Consider the following 27,149-nt stretch of genomic DNA (forward strand, 5'->3'; position numbering starts at 1 on the left):
TCAGGTTTTCTTTAAACTCAGCTTTATTTATACAGATATAAACATACACAATATATAATGATATACACAATAAAAGACAATGGGAAAACAGACACCGTAGCACGACAACAACATGGTGGGAGAATAAAGACACCTGACGCTGCCGAGGGAAAATCGGCCGGTCTGTCTGGCAGCTGCGATCTCGCCTACAGCTCATGTCATCTTTTCTGGCTACATCTTTGTACTCCAGTCACATCCAGAGCTGCATGCAAAATTGATGTTTTTCTTCTAGACCCAATCTCGGACATACAAGTGCCCGTGTAAGATGTAGACACCTTGGGAGTAAACCCTAAATACAGTCGCTGAACCAGCAGCAAATGTGAGGTCAGAAGTACGAAAAAAAGGATAAAAATTTTTTAATGCAACTTTGGCTGTGATTAGAGTAGAGAAGTGAACAAAGCACCAAAACGTACAAGAATACTGTGCAATGATATCAAAAGTGAAGAGACCCCAGTGTAACGTGCCCCACTGCGGTTCTCCCGGCCCTTGTCGGCCATGCCCAGATCTATCGGGGTATAAGGACGACTTCTCGTGACGCAGATGGTGGCGGAGGCGACTGACACCGCTGGTGTCTCTTTAGTAGAAATGGTCTCCGATGATCGTTACCGACTCTCGGGGTCTCCTGCTGCGCTTCTCTTGTGATGCGACTTCCTCCGGGGGCGACCAAGAAGAGGCCGCAGTCATAACGGGGAGCTCTGACCACGGCCGATCCCCCCGCAGAGGACAAAGACGGATGCTCACATCCCTTTAACTTCACACCTATGAGGACGGAGACGGATATTGGGGCGAGGAGAGCAAAAAGTTACCAAGTGCTACGAGGGAGTGCCGGAAAAACGGAAGCGGTGATATTCTCCTGACCGGTGTGCGGTTCCATGGGCGATTCCACCTCCAGACAATGAATTAATTTTCTCAACATGCCATATGGGTGTGTAGCGACAAGCTCCGATTGGACTGACTGGTGGTACACGCCCTTTTGACAAGAAGAAAGTTAACACCCAGTTGTCAATGCAGTCCTATCAGAGGAGAAAAAGAAAAGTTTTGCAGGACTCTTGTCACTAGTCCATGGCCGGCGAACCAGGGGCCGGTAAACCTCCTCCTGCCAGAAGTGAAGCCGCCGCCGGTGAGTGGTAGGAGGTTCATAGCGGTCGCGGGACAGAATCCTACCTGTCCAGGAGGAGTTACAGAGGCTCCAGAATGGGAAGCAACAATCACAGAGGGGGCCGGGGTCATTACAGGTCATACAGAGCGGAGAAGCGATGATGGAAGTCATTCAGGAGGAGAGATCACGTCGTGCAATATCACACAAGATGGCAGTAATAAAAAATATATAAAATACTAAAAAGGGCAAGAGCTTAATGTGGACACCACCTGCCGGCCGTGACCGAGTGCCAGCTCCCGCGCCTGCCAGAGAGACACTCACACAAATGAGCGTTACCCAGACTTATGAGATCAGCCTCTGATTACGGATCGCACACATCTAGCATCCGTGATGGACCTCGGCGTGAGAATGAGACGGCAGCGACTATGCGGAGAAGGAAGGACCGACCGATAAATGTGCAAACATCAGGAGACATTTTACTGTAGAGCTGCATAGAGACCCCCTCCATCTCCACAGGGGGCGCCGGCGGGATGTTAGGATCTGCTTATCAACCTCCCGATATTTGCAGTCAGCCTCTTCTGTTCTCCTTGGCTGATGCTATAACTGTGTGAGAAGGGGAGAACCTGTGAGGAGAAAAGAGTCAGTGTAAAGCAGAGGGGAGAACACTGGGTGAGAAGATATTCCACTATGCGATGTGTTCAGGGGTAAATGTTCTGTACTAGACTGTCCGTTATATAAAGGACTAGACTGTCCGTTATATAAAGGAAACACACAAACGTTAAAGTCATCCTGTATTATCCATCCAGAGCTGCACTCACTGTGGTGCAGTCACTGTGTACATTACATTACTGATCCTGAGTTACATCCTGTATTATACCCCAGAGCTGCACTCACTATTCTGCTGGTGCAGTCACTGTGTACATACATTACATTACTGATCCTGAGTTACATCCTGTATTATACCCCAGAGCTGCACTCACTATTCTGCTGGTGCAGTCACTGTGTACATACATTACATTACTGATCCTGAGTTACATCCTGTATTATACCCCAGAGCTGCACTCACTATTCTGCTGGTGCAGTCACTGTGTACATACATTACATTACTGATCCTGAGTTACATCCTGTATTATACCCCAGAGCTGCACTCTCTATTCTGCTGGTGCAGTCACTGTGTACATACATTACATTACTGACCCTGAGTTACATCCTGTATTATACTCCAGAGCTGCACTCACTATTCTGCTGGTGCAGTCACTGTGTACATTACATTACTGATCCTGAGTTACATCCTGTATTATACCCCAGAGCTGCACTCTCTATTCTGCTGGTGCAGTCACTGTGCACATACATTACATTACTGACCCTGAGTTACATCCTGTATTATACCCCAGAGCTGCACTCACTATTCTGCTGGTGCAGTCACTGTGTACATACATTACATTACTGATCCTGAGTTACCTCCTGTATTATACTCCAGAGCTGCACTCACTATCCCTATGACAGTCCTATCTAATACATCAGCGCCCCCTGCTGGATCACTATGTTATTTCCTTACCTTCATCTCCAGGCAGTTGCCGAGAGTTCCTGACCAAGGAATACTGAAATGATAAGAAATATCCATTAGGTTCAGTTGCCGCTGTTCTTCCGCTCAGTCCCCCCCCTTCCCATATTAACACCTCTCACTAAATCTTTTAAAGGCATAGCGTGAGTGCCCCCTGGAGGCGGCTCGTGGTATCATAGTGTGCCCTTACGAGGAGCTGAGAATATTACCCCCATTTCTACCTCTTTTCGGTGTTCTCTGCTGTCAACAATTGTTGATCCGCTCCTAATACCTATGTGAAAATTCTCCTTTTCCTTCACCAGACCGTCCCTTTAAGGCCTCGCGATGGCGGCACTTTGTGGCTGCTCACCTTAATATTTAGCATAGAGGTAAGTGAAGGACTTACTGCGCCATGTTCTTCAAGACAAAATCTATGAAACTAAATCCGACCGATCGCACACCCTCGCTGTGGTGTAGAAGAAACACGGGCACGAGGTGCGACACATAATTAGGTCCCCGGTTGATTAATCTGAGACAAACGGAAGAGGAAGATGTTCAGGACATAAAAAGGGGGAAAAACCCCCCAGAAAACTCTGGATAAATAATAATGGAATAATGGTGAACTTACAGCTCTAATATCCGTTGCTGCTCCTCGTGCAGCTCTCTGTTCACACAGGACACAAACTGACGCAGCAGGTCCGACATTGAGCTGATCCCCTCGATCAGGAGCGACAGCGCCCAGTGGTTCAGCTGCAAAGAACCGAGAAGCCAACGTTCAGCCATCAGTTCACACACAGCGTTCCCCAGACCACAAACATAAAGCCAATACCATGTGTCCAGATTTAACTAGCTCCCGACAAGGAACATTTTCCAATTTTTCATTTAGTTTTTTTTTATTTTATTCATGTCACACCCACCATAAGATCATAAAAGACTTTTAGGGACCATTTCGACAATACTCCCCCCCCCCCCCCCCAAATCCGATTTTCCCTGTAACTGAGGCCGGTATATTAGCCCCAGTTTCAGGGTAAATTCTGACTCCTGGCTGCATCTTCTAGGTCGCAGCACCTCCTGCTCTCTCCTTCCAGGTGATCAGCGGGGGCCGGAGGAGGAAGCGGCGTTCACGTCTCCTGTGTACTCGCCTCCTGTGTACTCGCCTCCTGTGTACACAGCACCTATGCAGCGATTAGGACGGCAGCGACCATAATTATCAGTCTCTACCTTCTCTATGTGGAGTCTGGCTGTGTCTGACAGCCGCCTCCCGACTCCTGCAATGTCACAATATACAGTGATAAACCACGGTATAACTTTTCTAGCGACTGGTGAGCGCATTGTTTAGTTTGGCCTTTTCTGCTATTGCCGTAGCCCCCTATTCTTCTGCTATTGCCGTAGCCCCCTATTCTCATTCTTCTGTTATGCATATAGGTTTCTTTTGTTAATTAAAGTCTAATATGTCAAGGAAAATGCCCCAATTCTCATCCTCTGTAACTTATCAACCGTTCTTTATAAGTGGGTGGTTCCGCTATCATTTGGCCAGCACTATAGGTACTGGAACTCCCTTTCCAGGATGATCCTGTTATTTTCTAATAGCACTGAACAGAAAACCCACCTTCTCTCTTATGCCTGACAAAATCAGCCCAGTCACCACTTACTGTAACGAGACCCCCCCACTTCCTGTAATGAAACAAAAGCCCCTCCCACTTCCTGCAACATGATAAAAGAACCGCCCCTCTTCCTGTAATGCAGCAAAGCTCCGCCCCCAGAAGTTACACAGATGGGAAGCACCTAGCAGACTGCAGTTTGAAGAGTATTTGGGGATCTGAAAAACAATTTTTGGGCAAAAAAAACCCATACTTTGTAATTTTGCTAGTCATTGCAGTGGCCACCAGATGAGATAAACTGAAATGACAGATCATTTAAATGGATTTCAACGCCAGATATCACTTTTTTTTTGGAGCCGCCCTCCCTTTTAGTACCCAGCTGCAATATTCTGCTGTAGACGTGATCGGTCTCCCAGGTTTCCTTACACAACGGAAGCCTCAGTCTCTGCTTCGGGTGCATGGGACTGCTAGAGAGATGTCCCCTGGAAATGGGCTCAGGCGGCAGGTTACAGGGGACGCGGCAGCGGTGAGAGCTGCTTCTTGTCCGGCTTATTTCACAGTTGCTAATAAAGGTGCGATCCTTACCCCAAATGCTGCAATCAGCTCCAGCATGCCTCTCAGAGGAGGCATGGTGGCCATCAGGAACCGGACCACTGCTTGAACGATGAGGATCAGCTCCGCCGTGTTGTGAAACACCTGTAATGGGAGGGGGCAAAAACAAAAAAAAGGTATTGCTACTAGAAGTGCTGAAAAATACCCTGGACACACAGTACTTATGGGGAGGGACTTTTCACAGGTCACATACACAGCAGCTAGAAGATCACTATGGGAAATAAATAATAAAGTGGAAAAAAAAAAAGTTGTGTTATTTATTTTTTTTAACCCCTTTACCCCCAAGGGTGGTTTGCACGTCAATGACCAGGCCAATTTTTACAATTCTGACCACTGTCCCTTTATGAGGTTATAACTCCGAAACGCTTCAACGGATCCTGGTGATTCTGACATTGTTTTCTCGTGACATATTGTACTTCATGATAGTGGTAAAATTTCTTTGATAGTACCTGCGTTTATTTGAGAAAAAAACGGAAATTTGGCGAAAATTTTGAAAATTTCGCAATTTTCAAACTTTGAATTTTTATGCAATTAAATCACAGAGATATGTCACACAAAATACTTAATAAGTAACATTTCCCACATGTCTCCTTTACATCAGCATAATTTTGGAACCAAATTTTTTTTTGTTAGGGAGTTATAAGGGTTAAAAGTTGACCAGCAATTTCTCATTTTTACAACACCATTTTTTTTAGGGACCATGTCTCATTTGAAGTCATTTTGAGGGGTCTATATGATAGAAAATTCCCAAGTGTGACACCATTCTAAAAACTGCACCCCTCAAGGTGCTCAAAACCACATTCAAGAAGTTTATTAACCCTTCAGGTGTTTAATAGGAATTTTTGGAATGTTTAAATAAAAATGAACATTTAACTTTTTTACACAAAAAATTTACTTCAGCTCCAATTTGTTTTATTTTACCAAGGGTAACAGGAGAAAATGGACCCCAAAAGTTGTTGTCCAATTTGTCCTGAGTACGCTGATACCCCATATGTGGCAGTAAACCACTGTTTGGGCGCATGGGAGAGCTCGGAAGGGAAGGAGCGCCGTTTGACCTTTCAATGCAAAATTGACAGGAATTGAGATGGGACGCCATGTTGCGTTTGGAGAGCCACTGATGTGCCTAAACATTGAAACCTCCCACAAGTGACACCATTTTGGAAAGTAGACCCCCTAAGGAACTTATCTAGAGGTGTGGTGAGCAGACCCACCAAGTGTTTCACAGACGTTTATAATGCAGAACCGTAAAAATAAAAAATCATATTTTTTCACAAAAATTATATTTTTGCCCCCAATTTTTTATTTTTCCAAGGGTAAGAGAAGAAATTGGACCTCAAAAGTTGTTGTCCAATTTGTCCTGAGTACGCTGATACCCCATATGTGGCAGTAAACCACTGTTTGGGCGCATGGGAGAGCTCGGAAGGGAAGGAGCGCAGTTTGACTTTTCAATGCAAAATTGACAGAAATTGAGATGGGACGCCATGTTGCGTTTGGAGAGCCACTGATGTGCCTAAACATTGAAACCCCCCACAAGTGACACCATTTTGGAAAGTAGACCCCCTAAGGATCTTATCTGGATGTGTGGTGAGCACTTTGACCCACCAAGGGCTTCACAGAAGTTTATAATGCAGAGCCATAAAAATAAAACAAAATTTTTTTCCCCCAGTTTTGTATTTTCCCTAGGGTAACAGGAGAAATTGGACCCCAAAAGTTGTTGTCCAATTTGTCCTGAGTACGCTGATACCCCATATGTGGGGGGGAACCACCGTTTGGGCGCATGGGAGAGCTCGGAAGGGAAGGAGCGCCATTTGGAATGCAGACTTAGATGGAATGGTCTGCAGGCGTCACATTGCGTTTGCAGAGCCCCTAATGTACCTAAACAGTAGAAACCCCCAAGTGACCCCATATTGGAAACTAGACCCCTCAATGAACTTATCTAGATGTGTTGTGAGAACTTTGAACCTCCAAGTGTTTCACTACAGTTTATAACGCAGAGCCGTGAAAATAAAAAATCTTTTTGTTTTCCCACAAAAATTATTTTTTAGCCCCCAGTTTTGTATTTTCCCAAGGGTAACAGGAGAAATTGGTCCACAAAAGTTGTTGTCCAATTTGTCCTGAGTACGCTGATACCCCATATGTGAGGGTAAACCCCTGTTTGGGCACACAGGAGAGCTCGGAAGGGAAGGAGCACTGTTTTACTTTTTCAACGCAGAATTGGCTGGAATTGAGATCGGACGCCATGTCGTGTTTGGAGAGCCCCTGATGTGCCGAAACAGTGGAAACCCCGCAATTATAACTGAAACCCTAATCTAAACACATCCCTAACCCTAATCCCAACGGTAACCCTAACCACACCTCTAACCCTGACACACCCCTAACCCTATTCCCAACTGTAAATGTAATCTAAACCCTAACCCTAACTTTAGCCCCAACCCGAACCCTAACTGTAGCCCCAACCCTAACCCTAGCCCTAATCCTAGCTCTAACCCTAGCCCTAACCCTAACCCTAGCCCTAACCCTAACCCTAGCCCTAACCCTAACCCTAGCCCTAACCCTAACTGTAGCCCCAACCCTAACCCTAGCCCTAACCCTAACCCTAGCCCTAATGGGAAAATGGAAATAAATACATTTTTTTTTATTTTTCCCTAACTAAGGGGGTGATGAAGGGGGGTTTGATTTACTTTTATAGCGTGTTTTTTAGCGGATTTTTATGATTGGCAGCCGTCACACACTGAAAGACCCTTTTTATTGCAAAAAATATTTTTTGCAATACCACATTTTTGAGAGCTATAATTTTTCCATATTTTGGTCCACAGAGTCATGTGAGGTCTTGTTTTTTGTGGGACGAGTTGACGTTTTTATTGAAAACATTTTCGGGCACGTGACATTTTTTGATCGCTTTTTATTCCGATTTTTGTGAGGAAGAATGACCAAAAACCAGCTATTCATGAATTTCTATTGGGGGAGGCGTTTATACCGTTCCGCGTTTGGTAAAATTGATAAATCAGTTTTATTCTTCGGGTCAGTACGATTACAGCGATACCTCATTTATATCATTTTTTTATGGTTTGGCGCTTTTATACGATAAAAACTATTTTACAGAAAAAATAATTATTTTTGCATCGCTTTATTCTCAGGACTATAACTTTTTTATTTTTTTGCTGATGATGCTGTATGGCGGCTAGTTTTTTGCGGGACAATATGACGCTTTCAGCGGTACCCTGGTTATTTATATCTGTCCTTTTGATCGCGTGTTATTCCACTTTTTGTTCGGCGGTATGATAATAAAGCGTTGTTTTTTGCCTCGTTTTTTTTTTTTTTTTCTTACGGTGTTTACTGAAGGGGTTAACTAGTGGGACAGTTTTATAGGTCGGGTCGTTACGGACGCGGCGATACTAAATATGTGCACTTTTATTGGTTTTTTTTTTATTTAGATGAAGAAATGTATTTATGGGAATAATATTTTTTTTTTTTTTTCGGAATATTTTTTTTTATTTTTTTTACACATTTGGAAAATTTTTTTTTTACTTTTTTACTTTGTCCCAGGGGGGGACATCACAGATCAGTGATCTGACAGTTTGCACAGCACTCTGTCAGATCACTGATCTGACATGCAGCGCTGCAGGCTTCACAGTGCCTTCTCTGAGCAGGCTCTGTGAAGCCACCTCCCTCCCTGCAGGACCCGGATCCGCGGCCATCTTGGATCCGGGGCTGGAGGGAGCAGGGAGGGAGGTGAGACCCTCGCAGCAACGCGATCACATCGCGTTGCTCCAGGGGTCTCAGGGAAGCCCGCAGGGAGCCCCCTCCCTGCGCGGTGCTTCCCTGCACCGCCGGCACATCGCGATCATCTTTGATCGCGGTGTGCCAGGGGTTAATGTGCCGGGGGCGGTCCGTGACCGCTCCTGGCACATAGTGCCGGATGTCAGCTGCGATAAGCAGCTGACACCCGGCTGCGATCGGCCGCGCTCCCCCCGTGAGCGCGGCCGATCGGCTATGACGTACTATCCCGTCCAGGGTCAGATAAGCCCAGGGCACCTCGACGGGATAGTACGTCTAAGGTCACAGAGGGGTTAAAGAAAAGCATCATCATTGCAAGAGTAAAAAAAAAAAAAAAAAACAAAACAGTTGAAAACTTTAATGCACTGCCAGAATTGTGTTTTGCTTTTTTTTTTTTGCTCACCACACCACCCTAAAAAAAAATTGAAAAAATTAAGCTATAAAATTGTATGTAACTTAGGTAAATTGGTGTCATTAAAACCACAGCTCTCTACACAACAAACTCTCACAACGCCACCGCCGTCATAACAAAAAAAATTATACGGGTCTTGGAAAATGGAGACACAAACTATTATATTGCAAAGAAATTTTAAAAAAACAAAGAAAATGAAATCATACTAATATATATATACGGTATATATATTTCTCCTTCACCTCATTGGGGGACACAGACCGTGGGTGTATGCTGCTGCCACTAGGAGGCGACACTAAGTGATACACAGAAAGTTCTCTCCTCCCCTGCAGTATACACCTCCTGATGGCTCTCAGCTCCTCCCCTGCAGTATACACCCTCCTGCTGGCTCTCGGCTCCTCCCCTGCAGTATACACCTTCCTGCTGGCTCTCAGCTCCTCCCCCGCAGTATACACCCTCCTGCTGGCTCTCAGCTCCTCCCCTGCAGTATACACCCTCCTGCTGGCTCTCAGCTCCTCCCCTGCAGTATACACCCTCCTGCCGGCTCTCAGCTCCTCCCCTGCAGTATACACCTTCCTGCCGGCTCTCAGCTCCTCCCCTGCAGTATACACCCTCCTGCTGGCTCTCAGCTCCTCCCCTGCAGTATACACCCTCCTGCTGGCTCTCAGCTCCTCCCCTGCAGTATACACCCTCCTGCTGGCTCTCAGCTCCTCCCCTGCAGTATACACCTTCCTGCCGGCTCTCAGCTCCTCCCCTGCAGTATACACCCTCCTGCCGGCTCTCAGCTCCTCCCCTGCAGTATACACCTTCCTGCTGGCTCTCAGCTCCTCCCCTGCAGTATACACCTTCCTGCTGGCTCTCAGCTCCTCCCCTGCAGTATACACCCTCCTGCTGGCTCTCAGCTCCTCCCCTGCAGTATACACCCTCCTGCTGGCTCTCAGCTCCTCCCCTGCAGTATACACCCTCCTGCTGGCTCTCAGCTCCTCCCCTGCAGTAGACACCTCCTGCCGGCTCTCAGCTCCTCCCCTGCAGTATACACCCTCCTGCTGGCTCTCAGCTCCTCCCTGCAGTATACACCCTCCTCCTGGCTCTCAGCTCCTCCCCTGCAGTATACACCCTCCTGCTGGCTCTCAGCTCCTCCCCTGCAGTATACACCCTCCTGCTGGCTCTCAGCTCCTCCCCTTCAGTATACACCCTCCTGCTGGCTCTCGGCTCCTCCCCTGCAGTATACACTCTCCTGCTGGCTCTCGGCTCCTCCCCTTCAGTATACACCCTCCTGCTGGCTCTCAGCTCCTCCCCTGCAGTATACACCCTCCTGCTGGCTCTCAGCTCCTCCCCTGCAGTATACACCCTCCTGCCGGCTCTCAGCTCCTCCTCTGCAGTATACACCCTCCTGCCGGCTCTCAGCTCCTCCCCTGCAGTATACACCCTCCTGCCGGCTCTCAGCTCCTCCCCTGCAGTATACACCTTCCTGCTGGCTCTCAGCTCCTCCCCTGCAGTATACACCCTCCTGCTGGCTCTCAGCTCCTCCCCTTCAGTATACACCCTCCTGCTGGCTCTCAGCTCCTCCCCTGCAGTATACACCTTCCTGCTGGCTCTCAGCTCCTCCCCTGCAGTATACACCTTCCTGCTGGCTCTCAGCTCCTCCCCTGCAGTATACACCCTCCTGCTGGCTCTCAGCTCCTCCCCTGCAGTATACACCCTCCTGCTGGCTCTCAGCTCCTCCCCTGCAGTATACACCCTCCTGCTGGCTCTCAGCTCCTCCCCTGCAGTAGACACCTCCTGCCGGCTCTCAGCTCCTCCCCTGCAGTATACACCCTCCTGCTGGCTCTCAGCTCCTCCCTGCAGTATACACCCTCCTCCTGGCTCTCAGCTCCTCCCCTGCAGTATACACCCTCCTGCTGGCTCTCAGCTCCTCCCCTGCAGTATACACCCTCCTGCTGGCTCTCAGCTCCTCCCCTTCAGTATACACCCTCCTGCTGGCTCTCAGCTCCTCCCCTGCAGTATACACTCCTGCTGGCTCTCGGCTCCTCCCCTTCAGTATACACCCTCCTGCTGGCTCTCAGCTCCTCCCCTGCAGTATACACCCTCCTGCTGGCTCTCAGCTCCTCCCCTGCAGTATACACCCTCCTGCCGGCTCTCAGCTCCTCCCTGCAGTATACACCTTCCTGCTGGCTCTCAGCTCCTCCCCTTCAGTATACACCCTCCTGCTGGCTCTCAGCTCCTCCCCTTCAGTATAAACCCTCCTGCTGGCTCTCAGCTCCTCCCCTGCAGTATACACCCTCCTGCTGGCTCTCAGCTCCTCCCCTGCAGTATACACCTTCCTGCTGGCTCTCAGCTCCTCCCCTTCAGTATACACCCTCCTGCTGGCTCTCAGCTCCTCCCCTTCAGTATAAACCCTCCTGCTGGCTCTCAGCTAACCAGTTCTTGCTTAGTGTCTGTAGGAGGCACACTGGGTCTGTTTCAGACCCCAACGTTTTTATTTTATTTTTTACTTTTCTGTAAATTTTTATTTTTTAATTAACGGAGTGAAGGGGGCGACGGTTTCTTTTCAGGTTCCGATCTCCCCCGAACCATCAACAGGCGAGCACGGCGAGTATACCTCCCCGTACCCTCTCCTGTGACGTGGGAAGCCATGCCTGAGCTCACTTCAGGGGCGACGGTTCCTTCATGGTCCCGATCTCCCCACACCAGCAGCAGGCGACCACATGGAGTGTCGCCTCCATGTTTCCTCTCCTGGAGCCAGGCCTAATGCCGGACAACTGGCCCTGTCCACCCGGGGACTGAACTCCGTGGCTGTACAGAGGCCCCTCTCTATGGCGTCCGAGCAGCCCCCACTGTCCCACCACTGTGAAAGCGGATGGCACAAGGAGGCGGACGGTTCCTCTCCACCTCCCTAACAAAGGGATGATGGACTGAGGTTTATCCCTGAACCGTCCATCTGCACGAAACCCACATCCGCGGCGGCTCCATGCCGGGACGCGCATCAATGGTGAGTGGATCCATCTTCAGTGGGATATTCGCATTCTGACAGGCAGCCTCAGCCACTTCCCTGTGGCCCACCTCCCTGAGGTAATCCTCCGGCCGGCTGCAAAAATTTAGCCCCCGGCTTCGGCCAATGTGTAGGCCGCATCCCGGAAGCCTCGCCCGCACTATGGCGCGCTAAAGCGGCTCCGCCCACTTTTCTGGGGCTTCTCGCCTGGCAACAACGCCCCTCACTTCTACCGCTAGTGTCGCCCGCCGGCTGCAGGAATTTAGGCCTAGGCTTGGGCCTATTCACGAAAGTCTTGAGGCTCCGTCCATAGAATTGGCGCTTCTCGCTCTCTGCGAGATTTTATCAACTCTGCAACTCCCGGAGGGCACTGATCTCCCCACACCATCAACAGACAAGCACATGGAGTGTCGCCTCCATGTATCCTCTTCTGCAGCCAGGCCTAACGCCAGACAACCTGTCCTGTCACCCGGGGACCTGAACTCTGGGGATGTACAGAGGCTCCCTATTTGGGGTCCGGGCTCCCCCCTCTGCATCACCGCTATTTATCGGATGATGCAAGAAGGCGAACGATTCCTCTCCACTTCCCTGGTAAGAGGATGGTGGATCGAGGGTCCCTAATTTTCTACTCTGCACGGTTTTTTCCTGACCTGCTGGATGCAGCCCCGCATTCTGCCACTTGGCACACTAACCGGGTAGAATCTCCTGTGTTTTATACATCTTTTTACTTATTTATTAATCTTTCAGTTGATGGAGTAAGTTACGGACAGTGTATTTTCAGAGCAAGGACCTGCACCTATAGTCATGTGATTATTCCAGCGAATATGATAGGTTGTCCAATGGTTTATACGTTCCTGGGCTCTCAAATGGGATGAAATTGTGACCAAGATCTCTTGGAGATCGAAACGCGTCGCTGAATCCTTTTTTCTCATGTGCTTGCATTTATTTTATACAAGAATTTCCACCAATGTGATTGAAGTTTTAATGGATCAATAAAGTTTTTTCCAATTTTAAAGAGCTGGAACACTTCACCTTTTTTCTTTAGCCTCTCCTGTGGTATACCTACCAGTATCCCTGCCCGATGTATCATCAATTAAAAATACCACGGACTGTCGGATAGCAAATCTGGTTCGTTCCGTCTTGCGGCTTCAGCGCTCTACCCTTCCTTAGCCGCCACATGGGTTGCTTGAGCAATGGTCTCCTGGTTGGAGACCGTAACTACTACGATTCACACAAGTAACCTTTCCCCGAAGACAGTACAGCTGGCCAATCAAATCTTGAGCGGGAGACTAACAAGGGTTCGTATCTTTTCTACAGACCCAACCAGCAGTGGAAGGGTTGTCCAGGACAGTCTAGATCTAAAGGATCTTAGTTCCAAAAAGGGGGAATGAAAAGTAAAACCGACCCTGGACCTCAAACTTCTAACAATCTTTGACAAGGTCCTCCTTTTTCGGATGGAGTTCCTTCGCTCAGCCATTCAACAGAAAAAAGTTGAGTTTCTGGCGTCCATCGACATTAGGGTTTCTTACCCTCACATTCCTATTTTTCCCCTCTACAAAAATCCCTTGCCTTTACATTCGCGAACAGCATTTTCAAGTCACGACCTTGCCCTTCGGCCTGGCTACCGCCCCCAGAGTGTTCGCAAGGGTCATGGCGGTTGTCAGGTTCCTCTGGCACCCTAGTAGCGTGGTCGTCCTGCCCTATTTGGTCGACTCTGTAGCCGCTCTTCAGGACTACGCTGAGTCATCTATATCACTTGCGATACTCTCTCACCTGGGCTGGCAGCAAAGCTTAGACAAGTTTTTCTCATTTCCAGCCCAGCAGATGCTTTTTGAGGATGAACCTACACACTTCCAGAAGGATGGTAATTCTCTCTCGAGTCAAGGTCGTGGCCCTTCATCAGGGAGCTCGCGCACTTGATCACTCATCCCCTCAGTTCATTCGATTTGCTAGGAGGGTTCTGAGGAAAAATGGTGACCACAATGGAAGCAGTTTCCTTTGCTCCGCTTGTTTTTAGCAAGTCAATCAGGCTTTCAAAGGGTAGTCTCTGAGCTCCTTCCTCATCCAAGACCTTCTCCTGGTCCAATGGTTATTAGTGATCACCAATGCCAGTCTTCTTCTCCCGATCATTGCTCTGGGGATCCGAACAGTACTGCTAATCCTACAGCAGGTCCACTGCCTTCAGGCGGGTCACCACATCCGAATTCAATTGGATAATACCACAGCTGTGCCATACGTCAATAATCTAGCAGGTACCCATGGTCAGGCGCCATGACCGAGGTACCTCACATTCTCTGATGGGCCGAGATCTATCATTCGGTGATCTCAGCAGTACATATTCCTGGAGTAGAACACTGGGCGGCAGACATATTCAGCCGTCAGGGTTTCTCCTCAAGTGAGTGGGAACTTCACCCGGAAGTCTTCCATCAGATCTACCTTCACTGGAGTACTCCAGATGTAGGTCGGATGGCGTCCAAACTGAGCCCCAATGTACTCGAGTTCATGGTTCAGCCTAGAGATCCAAGAGCCATCACAGTGCATGCTCTGGTTCTTCCATGGTACCAATTTCCTTCACCCCTCTTCCACTACTTCCGAGATCTTTTTGAAAGCAGGAAGGGTCCCGGTGATCCTGGGAGATCCACACTGACCATGTCAGGATTTCTCGTTTGCGGTACTAGTATTTTTCCGTCATATTGCAACAAAACTGCAAATATGGACTTCCTCGCAGGGAGTCTTCACATGTGGTTCTTCCCTATCGCATACAGTTAGATCTTTGGGACCTTAAAGGGACACTGTCACCTGAATTTGGAGGGAACAATCTTCAGCCATGGAGGCGGGGTTTTTGGGTGTTTGATTCACCCTTTCCTTACCCGCTGGCTGCATGCTGGCTGCAATATTGGATTGAAGTTCATTCTCTGTCCTCCATAGTACACGCCTGTGCAAGGCAAGATTACCTTGTGCAGGCATGTACTATGGAGGAGAATGAACTTCAATCCAATATTGTAGCCAGCATGCAGCCAGCGGGTAAGGAAAGGGTGAATCAAAAACCCCGCCTCCATGGCTGAAGATTGTTCCCTCCAAATTCAGGTGACAGTGTCCCTTTAATGGTCCTGGGGTCTTACAATAGACTCCTCTTTTGATCCGGACAGTCTTTACTATCAGGGAAGGTCGCTCCCTTTTTTCTCTGCGATCTTGTCATCCTGACGAGTCTTCAGAGCTTGCCGCTCTGTTCTTTCAGACTTTTTTCCTTATTACCATCAAGGCAAGGCTGTCCTCAGGCCATCCCCATCCCTTGTTACCAAGGTGGTATTGTATTCCCACTGTTACAGGGGCATCGTCCTTCCCTCATCTCTTTTGGCTCCAGTCCACATAACAGAATGGGGGGTCCATAATCTGGACAAAGTGAGTGCTCCAAGTAGGTACGTATCGAGGACGGCGTCCTTCCGAAGGTTGGACACTTTATTTGGGCTTCCTGACGGTAAGAAGGCGGCTTCCTGACGGTTACAGGAAGGGTTTAGCCATTTCATCGGCCATGTTAGCCTGGTGGATTCGTTTCACCATCCAGGAGTCCTTCCGTGCTAGATGTCAGCCTATCTCCCTGTCTGAGGGCTCTAGGCACCAGATGTCGGCAAGCACGGCTGCAAGCTTGTGGATTCGTCCAGTCCGCATGCCTTTTTGAAGCACTATAATTCCCACACTTCCACAGATGTGAGTCTGGGCAGGCGGACTCTGCAGGCCGCGGTGGCGCACTTGTAAGTAGCGGTTACACAGGGCCTGATCTATTGTTGTCCCCACCCAGGGACTGCTTTGGGACATCCCACGGTCTGTGTCCCCCAATGAGGCGAAGGAGAAATAGGGATTTTTGTGTACTCACCGTAAAATCCTTTTCTCCGAGCCATTCATTGGGGGACACAGCTCCCACCCTGTTATTAGCTTGTTTTATAATTTGACATGCTATACTCTCATATATAGTATGATATGCTATACGCTCATATGTTGTTATTGATCTCCTACTGCTTTTGCACCGAACTGGTTAGCTGAGAGCCAGCAGGAGGGTGTATACTGCAGAGGAGGAGCTAACTTTCTTTGTATCACTTAGTGTCAGCCTCCTAGTGGCAGCAGCATACACCCCACGGTCTGTGTCCCCCAATGAATGGCTCGGAGAAAAGGATTTTAAGGTGAGTACACAAAAATCCCTATTTTTTCTTTATAATATAATAGATGAGAATAATAAAAGCTAAGGCTTTAAAATTACCTTTACATTTATATAGCAATCTCAAAACATAAAGCAAAAAGTGGCTCATTAGAAGGCACAAAATGGTGCAATACAGACATGGTGGTGGGACAGGGCAGCCGTCAGGATCCCTTTAAGTTGTTGATAAAATAAGAAAAAGAACGTGGGCCTACCTTGTGAAATGGCTGTGGCAGAAATACGTTGGGCACCCTCTGTAGCTCATCCAGGATGGAACATGACGAGCTCATCACTTTCTAGAGAAGAGAGACAACGCTACTGACACTGCGGTTCCTACAGACGGATCATGCTGGGAGGGTCTCGGGTGGCACGTGCGGGGTGACCACCGGCGTACAGACGTCTGGGGGGCTTACACATTAGGACTTACCTGCAGGAACGTTTTGTCGGGCTCATACAGACACAGAGGCATGACTCTTCCTTCTTTAGACAGCATTTCACTCATGCACCACATCCTGACCAGACTGCTCCAACACTTGGACTAAAACGGAAAGAATATATAGAAGAGAAGCTTCGGCCATTGTCGCCCCCTTAGTACTGCACAGACCATTTTATTTATTTTCTAATAGAGAAAGGACAGTGCTTTTTCCATCAGCAAAGGATGAGAGTAATGAAGGTGCCATTACAGACATGAAGCAGCCGGCAGGTCAGTGCTTAGTGCCAAGTTTTTTCCATCATGCACAGGCGCCTTGTACTCCTCCCCTGCATGCAGCGCAGATATAGCCCGCTCTTTGCAATCACTAGATTTACGTTCATTTCTCCCATACAGATAATGTGAAGAGACAGTTACAGCCATGACCTATGAGAATCTGGCAGTACGATCCTCACCTGTCATTTTTTTCAGGCTTGCAAAATCTACGAGTTTTTGAAGCAGAAACTGAATCAGGAAATGATCTTCGTTTTGGAGGAGGTTTTTTTATTCCTTAAGTGGTTTTTCAAGAAATTTTGGAAGTTTTTTCTGTTTTTTTTTTTTCGTGCAGCCTTTTGCCTGGACTGCCTCGTTTGGAGAGATTTCTATCAGGAACCACTTCATAGAAACAAACTTTTTTTTTCAAAACCTCCTCTGCTATGTGCACACAACCTTTTTTTGGGGGAGTGGAAATTGCAAGAGGGCGATTCATCAAAGCTGTCTTTTGCCAGATTTCTGTCAAAGAAACCTTGGAAAACTTTTTTTTTTTTCATAACACGAAGATTAAGAAAAAAAAGTGACTTCTGGTGTTTTGATGCCATTGATGGTGAGTGTCGGCGTTCACTACGCAACTGATCATACTCCACCGGTGGCCTCTAAATAGATTAGGAGCGTCTGCTCCAAAATGCCCCCTCGAGGATTGCTGGTGGTCTTGAAGAAGGGCCCACCAAAGTTTTATGATTTGCAGGAGGATTTGGAGTCTCCTCTTGGTTTCTGCTAAAAAAAAAAACCTGTGTGCTTATATATAAGGAAGGAAGAAGGGAAGAAAAAAAAAAAAAACTTTTCCAAGAAATTTTAAGGAGGATTTTGCTTACAAAACCTCTGTGGGCGCAGCCCCTTAGACCTGTGTACAGGCGTCTTTGCACAAGGCATCACTTCTATTTGCTGCTGGACGGGATTATACACTCACCTCGCGAAATAGGTTGTTATTACTGAAGAGTATATGGAGTGCTGTCCGGATCAAAAGCCCCCTCTTCAATGGCGAACCTGGCAAAATACAAAAGGTCGGGCACCGGTGCCACCAGTAACACGGATACAAGTGACGGCATCACAAATAATCCTACATACACAAGGAGCGGCATGTGTCCCAAAGGTCTAACCTGAACTACAACAAATCGCTGCTCCGTTTTCATTTTTCCAGAGAATTATTTCTGTTTCCGTGACTTTTGGTGTATATGTAGCCATTGGCTCCCAATCTCTGTTGTCCATGGCAAGGTGTCGGACACGACTGGAGGACCGGGCTTGTGCGACAGCCCCGCCAACGATAATCACTCACCGCTCTGAGGGGCCCACACGTCCGTCCACTCAGCCTCGTTTCCTGGGGGGCAACTCCTTAACCGCAGCATGGCGACGTGAAGCTCGAAGAGGGCAGGAGTAAAGTACTTGCAGATGCTTCCCTGCGTCCCCCTGGGCACAATCAGTGAATAGGCGGCTGTCGAGAAGTCTCCGTATTTGCAAATATAAAAACACAACTTCTTCCTCAGGTTGACAAGGCTGCAATATATAGGGGAGAGTTTCTATAAAAGCACAAAATACCGATGATGCCACAAAAAAACAAAAATCCCTGACGTGAAGGTGAGACTTACCCGGCCGACTCCGGGCATTGCACGGCGTTCAGGTAGCGCACCAGCTGTCTGTAACTAGAGGACAGAGACGGAGAACATTTATCAGGGATGTCGCGGTCTGTGCACACTGTGCTGTATAAAGCTTCACGGCTGCTGGGAGGGAGATATGATCCGACAGAGGAAAAAAAAACCTTAGAAGAATAACGTGGAGGCATTCCCACCAGAGCTCATCTTCTGAGCTCCGCAGGAGGATTTTCTTGACCTCTCTTCTCTTTTGCTACACTCCTTTTTTTTTTTTGTGGGGCTTCCCTTGTTTCAATACAACCTGTGCTGCAGCCCAATCCCTCGATGTTCTCGGAAGGGTGACAAGAGGTCCGGTCCTCCCAACCCCCGCAGTCCAGGCAGCTCTCATTTAAGCTTGAGCCTTTCTGGCAAACCCTAAGGCCGCACGATCTTCCAGGACTGCATGATGGTCCACTCGAATCACTTCTTCGGGAGATCTGGACGTCTCCTGTGGACGATGCATTGGGTCTGGCGGTGGCAAATTTGCTCAGGTTTCTTGCTTCATCTTCTCCAAAGGCTCGACCTCGCGCGCTCGCCTTCTTTGGAACTATCTGCTATCATCAGCTACAAGGGGTCATTGGTTTTGTTCCATTTGGAGGGATACTAACGCAACCTGAACAGTTCCTAAAAAGCACGGCTTGGTCAGACCGATCCTGGACTTGAAGACACTCGACTCATGTGTGCAGTTCTGGGGGGTTTCTATTGGATTCCTGTGGACAGTAGATGCATCAATGAACACAATCCCACTTACTGTCCCCATCACCGAGTCCCACCTGCCATTTCTTTGCTGTCGATTCTCTTCATTTCCAGCTCGTCGTGCTCCCTTTCAGCATAGCGACAGTTCCCAGGGTGTCCCCCACTGTGCAGCATGTCGCTGTCCACTTGACAGTCACAAGATAAGTAGTTATTTCCACCCATTGGGACGTCCCATGGTTCTGCGTCCCTCCAAATGGATTTCATGTACTCACCATAGAATCCCTTTTCATTGAATACATCGGGCGCCCACCCTATTCCCGCTTTCCTTCTCCCGGGGTTAGCTCTGGTTACTTGTTTTTCTTCCTTAGGATCAGGTCACGTTGGTTCCTCATTGTTTTCTGTTATAGATTTTTGGCTTGCTGACCTGCCGGTTTGGACCCAGTGTCCGAGGAGAGGCTGTAGCCCATCAGGTGGAAGCATTGTTTTTTTTTTTTTAACCTAGTGTCGAGCCTCCTATTGTTAGTATACACACGGTACTGTGCCCTTCAATGTGTTCAACGAGAAAGGGATTTTACGGTAAGTACAAAAATCCGATTTTCTTCAATGCTTCTAGTCACCTGACCATGGCCTCCAAACGGCGCAGATGTGGCTGCACAGAAATCTAGAGAAGTTTGTGCTGCAGTCACAAGTATGTGAGCCATCAATGCAAAAAAAACAAACAAAAAACCCCCCACAAAACTAAAAACCTTTGGCAACTTTAGCACAAACCTTTTGTCGTTCTCCAGCTTCCTCACCCTGGACTGGACCACAGTCAGCGCTTCCCACAGAGACTCCTTTTTGCCTTTGCTTGTTCGGACCCCGGTTAGGTTCTGTCCGGCCAGTACGGAGGTTAGTAAACAGTTGTCCCATCTCATGACATTCAGGCTGGTGGAGAAGACACAAAGCCATAAATGAGGATGAATTACTCTACACACAAAGCTAGCTTAGCCGGGGCCATACGAAATCACACTAGAACTCTGGCAACGTTTCCCCTCGGTACTAGAAATTCTAGATAATTACTTCCTACAGCGAAGTTCCTCATGTCCGCTCACATCCAAGGGCAACGCCGATGGCATCGACACATAACAGCCGGGATGTGTGCAGCTGAATGCACGAGTCTCCACATGGAGCAAGCAGCAAAAAGCTGTGCCACCAAAACACCCATGAATTTTTTATTTTATTTTTTAAGCCCACATCATACTACTTCTATCGTACTGGAAACCCACAAATGGGGGCGGAGTAGGCAGTGTCTGGGGCGACCACACATGGTCTTACCTGGATGTGAAGGAGTAGAAGTGCGGAGGAAGTCTTAAACGCTGAAAGAAGCCAACAAATTTGTCATAAAGAGTCTTCGGATAATCCTTCAAAACCAGCAGCCTTTGTAGAGTGGTCATTATTCTGCAAGAAAAGGAGGCAGCTTCCGTTCAGACTATTAGTGGACATATCGATATCATTGTACATCTGTAGGAGCCATGGGGTCGGGGTGAAAAGATAAAGGGGTTACTCCCATCTTCATAAATGGATATTGTTAGATAGATCTTGTACATATCCATCCATTAAGATGGGAATAATCCTTTAAATTGCAGGAAACCAACCCATCAAACACCGACTGCCTCTCCGTGTACGTATGGCTTAGAGGGGTCGTCCATAATAATGATATTGATGACCTATCCTGCGGATAAGTAATCAGCATTAGATCGGTGTTGGACAGATGCCTGGCACCACCACTGGTGACGTTCGAACCCAATACGCTCTCATACTTCTTACCTTGTCATCAGGTTGACGGACGAATCTTTAATATTTGCAAGTGGATCTTTCAGGGTAAATGGGCTAAAAAAAAACAGGAATAAAAATATTCCATCAATGGTCAGTATGACGCCCCAACAACAAAACACAAAAGGACATGTTAGTCTGATACAAAGGGAGGTAAACTAGAGATTTTGCTTCATCCTCTAATCCCTATTGACACCACAGATTACATGGAAGCGACTTTGTCCCATCACAAGTCCTTAGTCCTTAGAGAATTATATGGATTTCTGCACCTAAAAATCAGTTCTGTTCCCCATCAAGTTTTAGAATTCACCTTAAAAGGGAAAAAAAAAAGACTGGTGGCGAGACATCACCGAACATGTGCAGTGATCATAACCCTTCCATTTTTCATGAGAAATAAAAAAGAAGGATCTGAAATACTGAGCAGTTCTGCCAGATTCACAAGCCGTGAACATCGGCGCCCACTGGAGCTTCCCAATCACACCCACCTCACACTCCGACGGTCTCGCTGCTCCTCTGCAGAGGACAGGTCTCCCACACACTTACTTAGGTAGCACCTTATGAATGATTAGCTCTTTGGCCGTGCCAAGCAGCATGACGGCCGCAGCCTTGGGCTTCTCCTCATCTATGTGGTTTAAAAAATCCGTCACCGTCTTATGGACTAGACTGTAACTGCAAAGAAAGCAAGACAGACAGACGTGTCAGCGGGGACTTCAAGAACATAAAACCGGCACGAGAGGAACCGCTGATCGCATGGTTTTGCTGCAAAGAACAAGGTACCCGGCACTTATATTCTTTACATCCGCCTCTCTCCTGACATGTTTCAAGAAGAGTCAGGAGACTCCTGTATACTTATATCTGGTGTTGAGGTGATAAGCTTTTTTTCGCAGGACTTTCCTAAATTCATATATAAAGTATATACATCAGCGAGCTAAACCCTACAGCACTACAAGAAGCGAGGGCTGGGCTGGCTGCTCACCCCTGATCCAAAATGATTATATATTACTTCTCCCCATCCTGGGTCAGCCCAATAGTCATCTGGGCGGCATCTCTCTCCTGACTCCTCCATACACAGGAACGCTCGCTCTGCTCTCCTGTACTCTCTACTAACGAGCAGTTGCGGACTCCTCAAGCCCCACAAAATCTCACCCAAAAATTAAAGGATAGTCAGTCCAAAATCTGTCAATTCTGGATCTTGATCTCACCCACATCGTCTGTTGGAAGGAAAAAAAAAATAGCGGGAGGCAGGAGACCCCGTACACAGACTGCTGGCTGAGCCCATGGGGGCCAGCGGCCGACAGTTATGTGTATGGGGGGCCTTAATACCGAACGCCTTGATCAGGCTGTATTTTATCATTCCCTAAGATTGAGAAGCAAAAAACCGGGCGACAGATTCCCCTTCCCCTCACTAATGTTGCAAGTAATGAAACAGAAGTGTAGCGGTAATTACTTGAAAAACTTGACCAGCGTGTGATTCAGGGTGCACATGTTACATTTGTGGTTCACAGCCTTCCCCTTATGGCACGAGCAGAGGCACGGCTCCACCGTGTCACGCTTCAGCAATGAGCCTTTTAGGTATTCTTGGTACACGGGCCATAAATCCAGCAAGAAGCAATGAAGTTTGTTTCCTAGCAAGAGAAAAATGGAAAACTGAGTATCTGCCCCAAACAGTGAATGCGCAGCGATCGACGAGGAGCTTGATGTTTACTCACCGCCCTCCTTAAGCTCTGTGTCTATCTCCGTAAGGTCTAGGTTGAACATAGTCAGCACCCCGACCAGGGCGACGTCTCGCTGCTGCTTCCAGTATTGGCTCTTGTTGTGGGCATTGCAGTGGCAATATTCTGGAGTTGTCCAGTGTAAACACTAAAGGGGGAAGAAAGGGGTTAACGAAATGTAAGAGAGAAGAACAGATCACAGGAGGTTTCAGGACCCCCATTTATATCTATTAGGTTGTAGGCGGTGACGTGTGCACGGCCTCCTTTATTAGGGTACGTTCACATTCGCGTCTTTGGACGCAGCGTCGCTGCCGCAAAACAACGCATGCGTCCCTATCTTTAACATTGGGGACGCATGGGCATGCGTTGTCATGCGTTTTGGTGCGTTTCGCGACGCATGCGTCGTTTCAACGCACCTGCCAGGGCGCGGCAAACGCAACATGTTGCATTTTTCTGCGTCCAAAATTTTTAAAAAACCGCCTGCGTCGCATTTGCGTCGTCGATGCGTCAAAAACCCCATTGAAGTGTATTGGCAACGCAGAAGACGCAAGTACTTGCGTTGTCGTGCGTTGTATGACGCATGCGTTCTTGTATAGACGGTGTCTAGACACTGAAAAGACCCTATATATATATATATAAAAAAAGTTGAACGCATGCGTCAAAAAAGCCTGCGTTTTACATGCGTCTGTCGTGCGTTGCGTCCGCGACGCTGCGTCCAAAGACGCGAATGTGAACGTAGCCTAAGACGTTACTTAATCCTGGCTGTCCATCATCTCAGGATCACAAAGTGACGGCGTAGCTCGCTGCCATTCCCTACTTGCCTCGGAGGCAGGCTTGTCACACAGGTAGCAGTAGCACTCGGCACAGAAGCTGGCGTTCTTCTCTATGGGGATCTGAGTCTCTTCCTCAAAACGGCTGAAAGGGACAGAAAACAGTTACAGGCGGTGGTGAACGGATCACACTGAGCTCCGGCCGGCGCTGGACCGGCTCCTCCTTACGTAAAGGGGTGCATTGAGCAGTCGTATCTGGCGTGGGGCATCACGTGCGCCTTCCTGCTGAAGGTTATGGCCAGTTCTTCATCCAACACCTCCAACGTTTTCTTTTCTTGTAAAATTGAATCTTCTGTGAAAAAAAAAAATAAAATAAGTGACTGCAGACCTGTTTGTCCTTACATTGCCTGACCTGTGAGGCGTCTCCGGTGCCGGCGGGTGCATGACCACAAGTATCCGATGATCACGCGTCCACTAGACGTGCGCAGCCTCTCTCTATGCGAGGGTACTGAGCGAGGCCGGACAAGTCTAGTTGGATTGTGACCAGAAATATGCAGATCACATACCTGCTCCCGACACCGGAGAATCCTCACAAAGCACAAAATGTGAGGACTGACAAATAATGCCGTCACATACGGTGACTACAGATGCGTAGCCCGAGGCCGGACAACCCCTGTAAACCCTCAGCCGCCATATCAATCCATCAGCATCCCAAATTTGGACAGTGGGGGGTTAAAAAAGATTCATTATCACATTTCATTCATTATCACATTTTATTCATTATCACTTTTTTGTCGTATTTTTTATTTATTTGCGCCTTTAAATCTATTTTATGTGATCCCTTTATTTTTTTTCTGTTCACCATTGTGGGTGAGGTTGCATTCATCCTGCAGCGTCCAGATGTTACAGCATAGTGGAGGCGATTTTATGAAATCCCGTCTCGACTATGTGTGCGAACACGCACCCGGCGGCCCTGCATTTACGGACATGCGGTGCGTCTTTTTAGAACGCAGCATGTCTGTTTACCTTGCGGCGACGCTCCGCCACCACAAGGTATAACACAGGGCCCTATGCGTGGGGTGCGGAGATTCCGGATGTGTGCAATGAACACATCCGGAATCACCGGCGTTCAGAAGGGGACGGCGCTTTGGGCGGAGCTTTTTTCCGTAAATCCCGACAGCGGACACGCACCCTCAATAATTTTGGCTGATTCATCAGTTGGAGTGATTTTTTTTTACTCTACATCTAGAAACTTTTTTTTGCTCTAAACAAAAAACTGATTTAAAATTTTGAGCAAAATTTAGGCTCCTGTATACACTGTTTTGAAGAAGCTGGAATAAAAAAAAAAAACAGCAATAAATACAACAGAAAAAAAGGGACTATAATGATAAAATTCCCAGAAATGATGAACTAGGAGTTTTCTGATCCCATCCATTAGAGCGAGGGTCTGTGTAATATAGAGCAGAAGGGGGGCGAAGGCTGCGATCTAACCTAAGACGCCATAGCAACTGGAAAACTACAACTCCCAGCAGGTCCTGACATCCGCTGCAATTTTAGGGTTCCTTTAACCCCTTCACCCATGGTCAGTTTTCCATTTTTTCCTCCCATTCGTCTCGCGGCCATAACTTTTTTATTTTTCACCCGTGTAGCGGCTTTTTTTTTCGTGTGGAACGAGTTGTAGTTTTGAACGACACCATTGATTTTACCAGAGTGTCCTAGAAAACGGGGAAACAAAACTCCAAGCGCGGTGAAATTGCAAAAAAAAAAGTACAATCCCACACTTGTTTTTTTTTTTTTATTTACCACGTTCACTATATCAGAAAACTGACTTGATAATATGATATTCCAGGTCAGGACTCAAACATGTATAGTTTGTGTAATAATAATAATAAAAAAAAGACAAAATTTGTATTTTCCGAGACCCGCAGTGTCTCCATTTTTCGGGATTTAGGGCCGGGTGAAAGATATTTTGTGCCTCTATCATTTTCAGGCAGATATGATGTTTTGATCGCATTTTATTGCAATGTTGCAGCTACAACAAAAAAACTGCAATTCTGGAGTTTTAATTTTTTCTTATTACGCCGTTTACTGGATTCTTTTTATATTTTGATAGATCGGGCGTTTCTATGTGTGTATATTTTATTGTTAATTGTGATATGAACTTGTGGGTTTTTATTACTTTATTTAATAGTCGCCTTAGGAGATTGGAGCTGCAATCATCCGATCCCCTGTGCTGTACATAGCAAACATCTATAACGCTGGTCAGAGGAGAGTCACAATGGCAGGCAGAGGGGTCTTCTGCAGACCCCCTGCGATCATGTGACACGGACACCGATGGGGCGGGAACAATGACGCGCTTGCGGACGGAGCGTGTGCAATACCGTTTCCAGTGATGGATCACAGATTTATCAATCAACCATCAAAGCCGGGCGATGTGTAAATGATGTCTCCGGCCCCCCAGGAGCAGGAGGACCCCCGAGCCCTCACCGCCGGCGTCTTCTATCAGCAGCACCGAGTTCCCCAGCCCCAGGGACACTTCTCCCTCGTCGTCGCTGATCACGATGACGCTCTCCTCCGGGACGGCCGCCTCCAGCGACGCCGTCTCATCACAGCGGCCCTCCCCTCCGGATCTCATGGCGACGGCTGCAAAACACAGAAACGACACAGGACGTCCGACCATCCGTAAAGTCACTGTGTGGCACTACAACTCCCAGCATGCCCACCCGGCTCCAAACTATCACATCCTTTCTACGCCAGCAGACGGTGATTTCCACACGCTGGACATGCAGGTACTTGTAGTACGCCAGCACCAACTCCATTGGGTGATATAAAATGACCCTAGACTGTAAAAGTAGGCGGCCGACACAATAAAATGACAGTTATGGACGTGTGATGAAGGCCTGTTATTATGGACACCCAGAAAGGAGGCTTCTGAGCAGAACTACAACCGCCAGCAGGCTGTTCACTGTGATTCGTGGTGTTTCACTGGCAGGAGTAATAATGCCGGTCCGGTGCCGGCTCCTCACCTCCCGGGGTCCCCGGAACTCCCTGTCCCGCTCATATCACTTTCCCCTCTTACCTTTCAGCTGAAATTTCGCGGCCCGCCGCTTTTCCGGTTCCGGGCTGTGACGCACTTCCGGCTGCAACGCCATGGCAACAGATGCCTGCGCAGCAGGGGTGGAAGATGCTGAGGGGAGTGAGCGCCCCCTGGTGTGTGCAGAGTGCAATGACACCCAGTGGTGACTGGAGCTACAAGTCCCAGCATTGCCAGGCTAGAGAGTCTGTGGGGGGTTATGGTACCAGACACTGCCTTATCATTAACCCTGCTCTTTTTCCATCTTTGTAGTAACCATGCGAGGGCTCAGTTATTGGGGGGCGAGATGTCATCCTGAACGACGACATTTTACCATAAAACGTAAACAAAATAAAAAATAACAAATATTGAAAAAACAAAACTCCGCCATTGTGTTTTTTGTTCTCATTTTAATGACGTTCATCAATCGGTAAAAATAATCCGGT

At 47.9% G+C, this 27,149-nt stretch overlaps 1 protein-coding gene across 1 annotated transcript; it reads right to left on the minus strand.

Moving 5' to 3' along the window:
* LOC138645370 (uncharacterized) lies at positions 1–26,797 on the minus strand. The gene is made up of 20 exons (XM_069734630.1): positions 26,710–26,797; positions 26,118–26,273; positions 23,859–23,982; positions 23,682–23,775; positions 22,858–23,008; positions 22,596–22,773; positions 21,692–21,817; positions 21,143–21,205; positions 20,651–20,773; positions 20,105–20,260; positions 18,599–18,652; positions 18,289–18,506; positions 17,923–17,999; positions 16,695–16,805; positions 16,483–16,563; positions 4,868–4,978; positions 3,310–3,431; positions 3,088–3,210; positions 2,697–2,739; positions 1–1,761 (listed from the first exon to the last, which is right to left on the minus strand). The coding sequence occupies exons 1-20, from the start codon at positions 26,780–26,782 to the stop codon at positions 1,672–1,674; spliced, it is 2,274 nt and encodes a 757-aa protein (XP_069590731.1). The 5' UTR covers positions 26,783–26,797; the 3' UTR covers positions 1–1,671.
* Between the last annotated feature and the right edge of the window lie 352 nt (positions 26,798–27,149).

The sequence above is a fragment of the Ranitomeya imitator genome, chromosome 7 (assembly GCF_032444005.1).
Source record: "Ranitomeya imitator isolate aRanImi1 chromosome 7, aRanImi1.pri, whole genome shotgun sequence".
Lineage (NCBI taxonomy): Eukaryota > Metazoa > Chordata > Amphibia > Anura > Dendrobatidae > Ranitomeya > Ranitomeya imitator.

Coding starts and splice junctions, on each gene's coding strand:
- LOC138645370 (XM_069734630.1), bottom strand. CDS start 26,782: ATGGCGTTGCAGCCGGAAGTGCGTCACAGCCCGGAACCGGAAAAGCGG. Junction 23,983..26,117: donor GCTGATAGAAGACGCCGGCG/GTGAGGGCTCGG, acceptor TTTTTTTCACAG/AAGATTCAATTTTACAAGAA. Junction 16,564..16,694: donor CCGACAAAACGTTCCTGCAG/GTAAGTCCTAAT, acceptor TCTCTTCTCTAG/AAAGTGATGAGCTCGTCATG.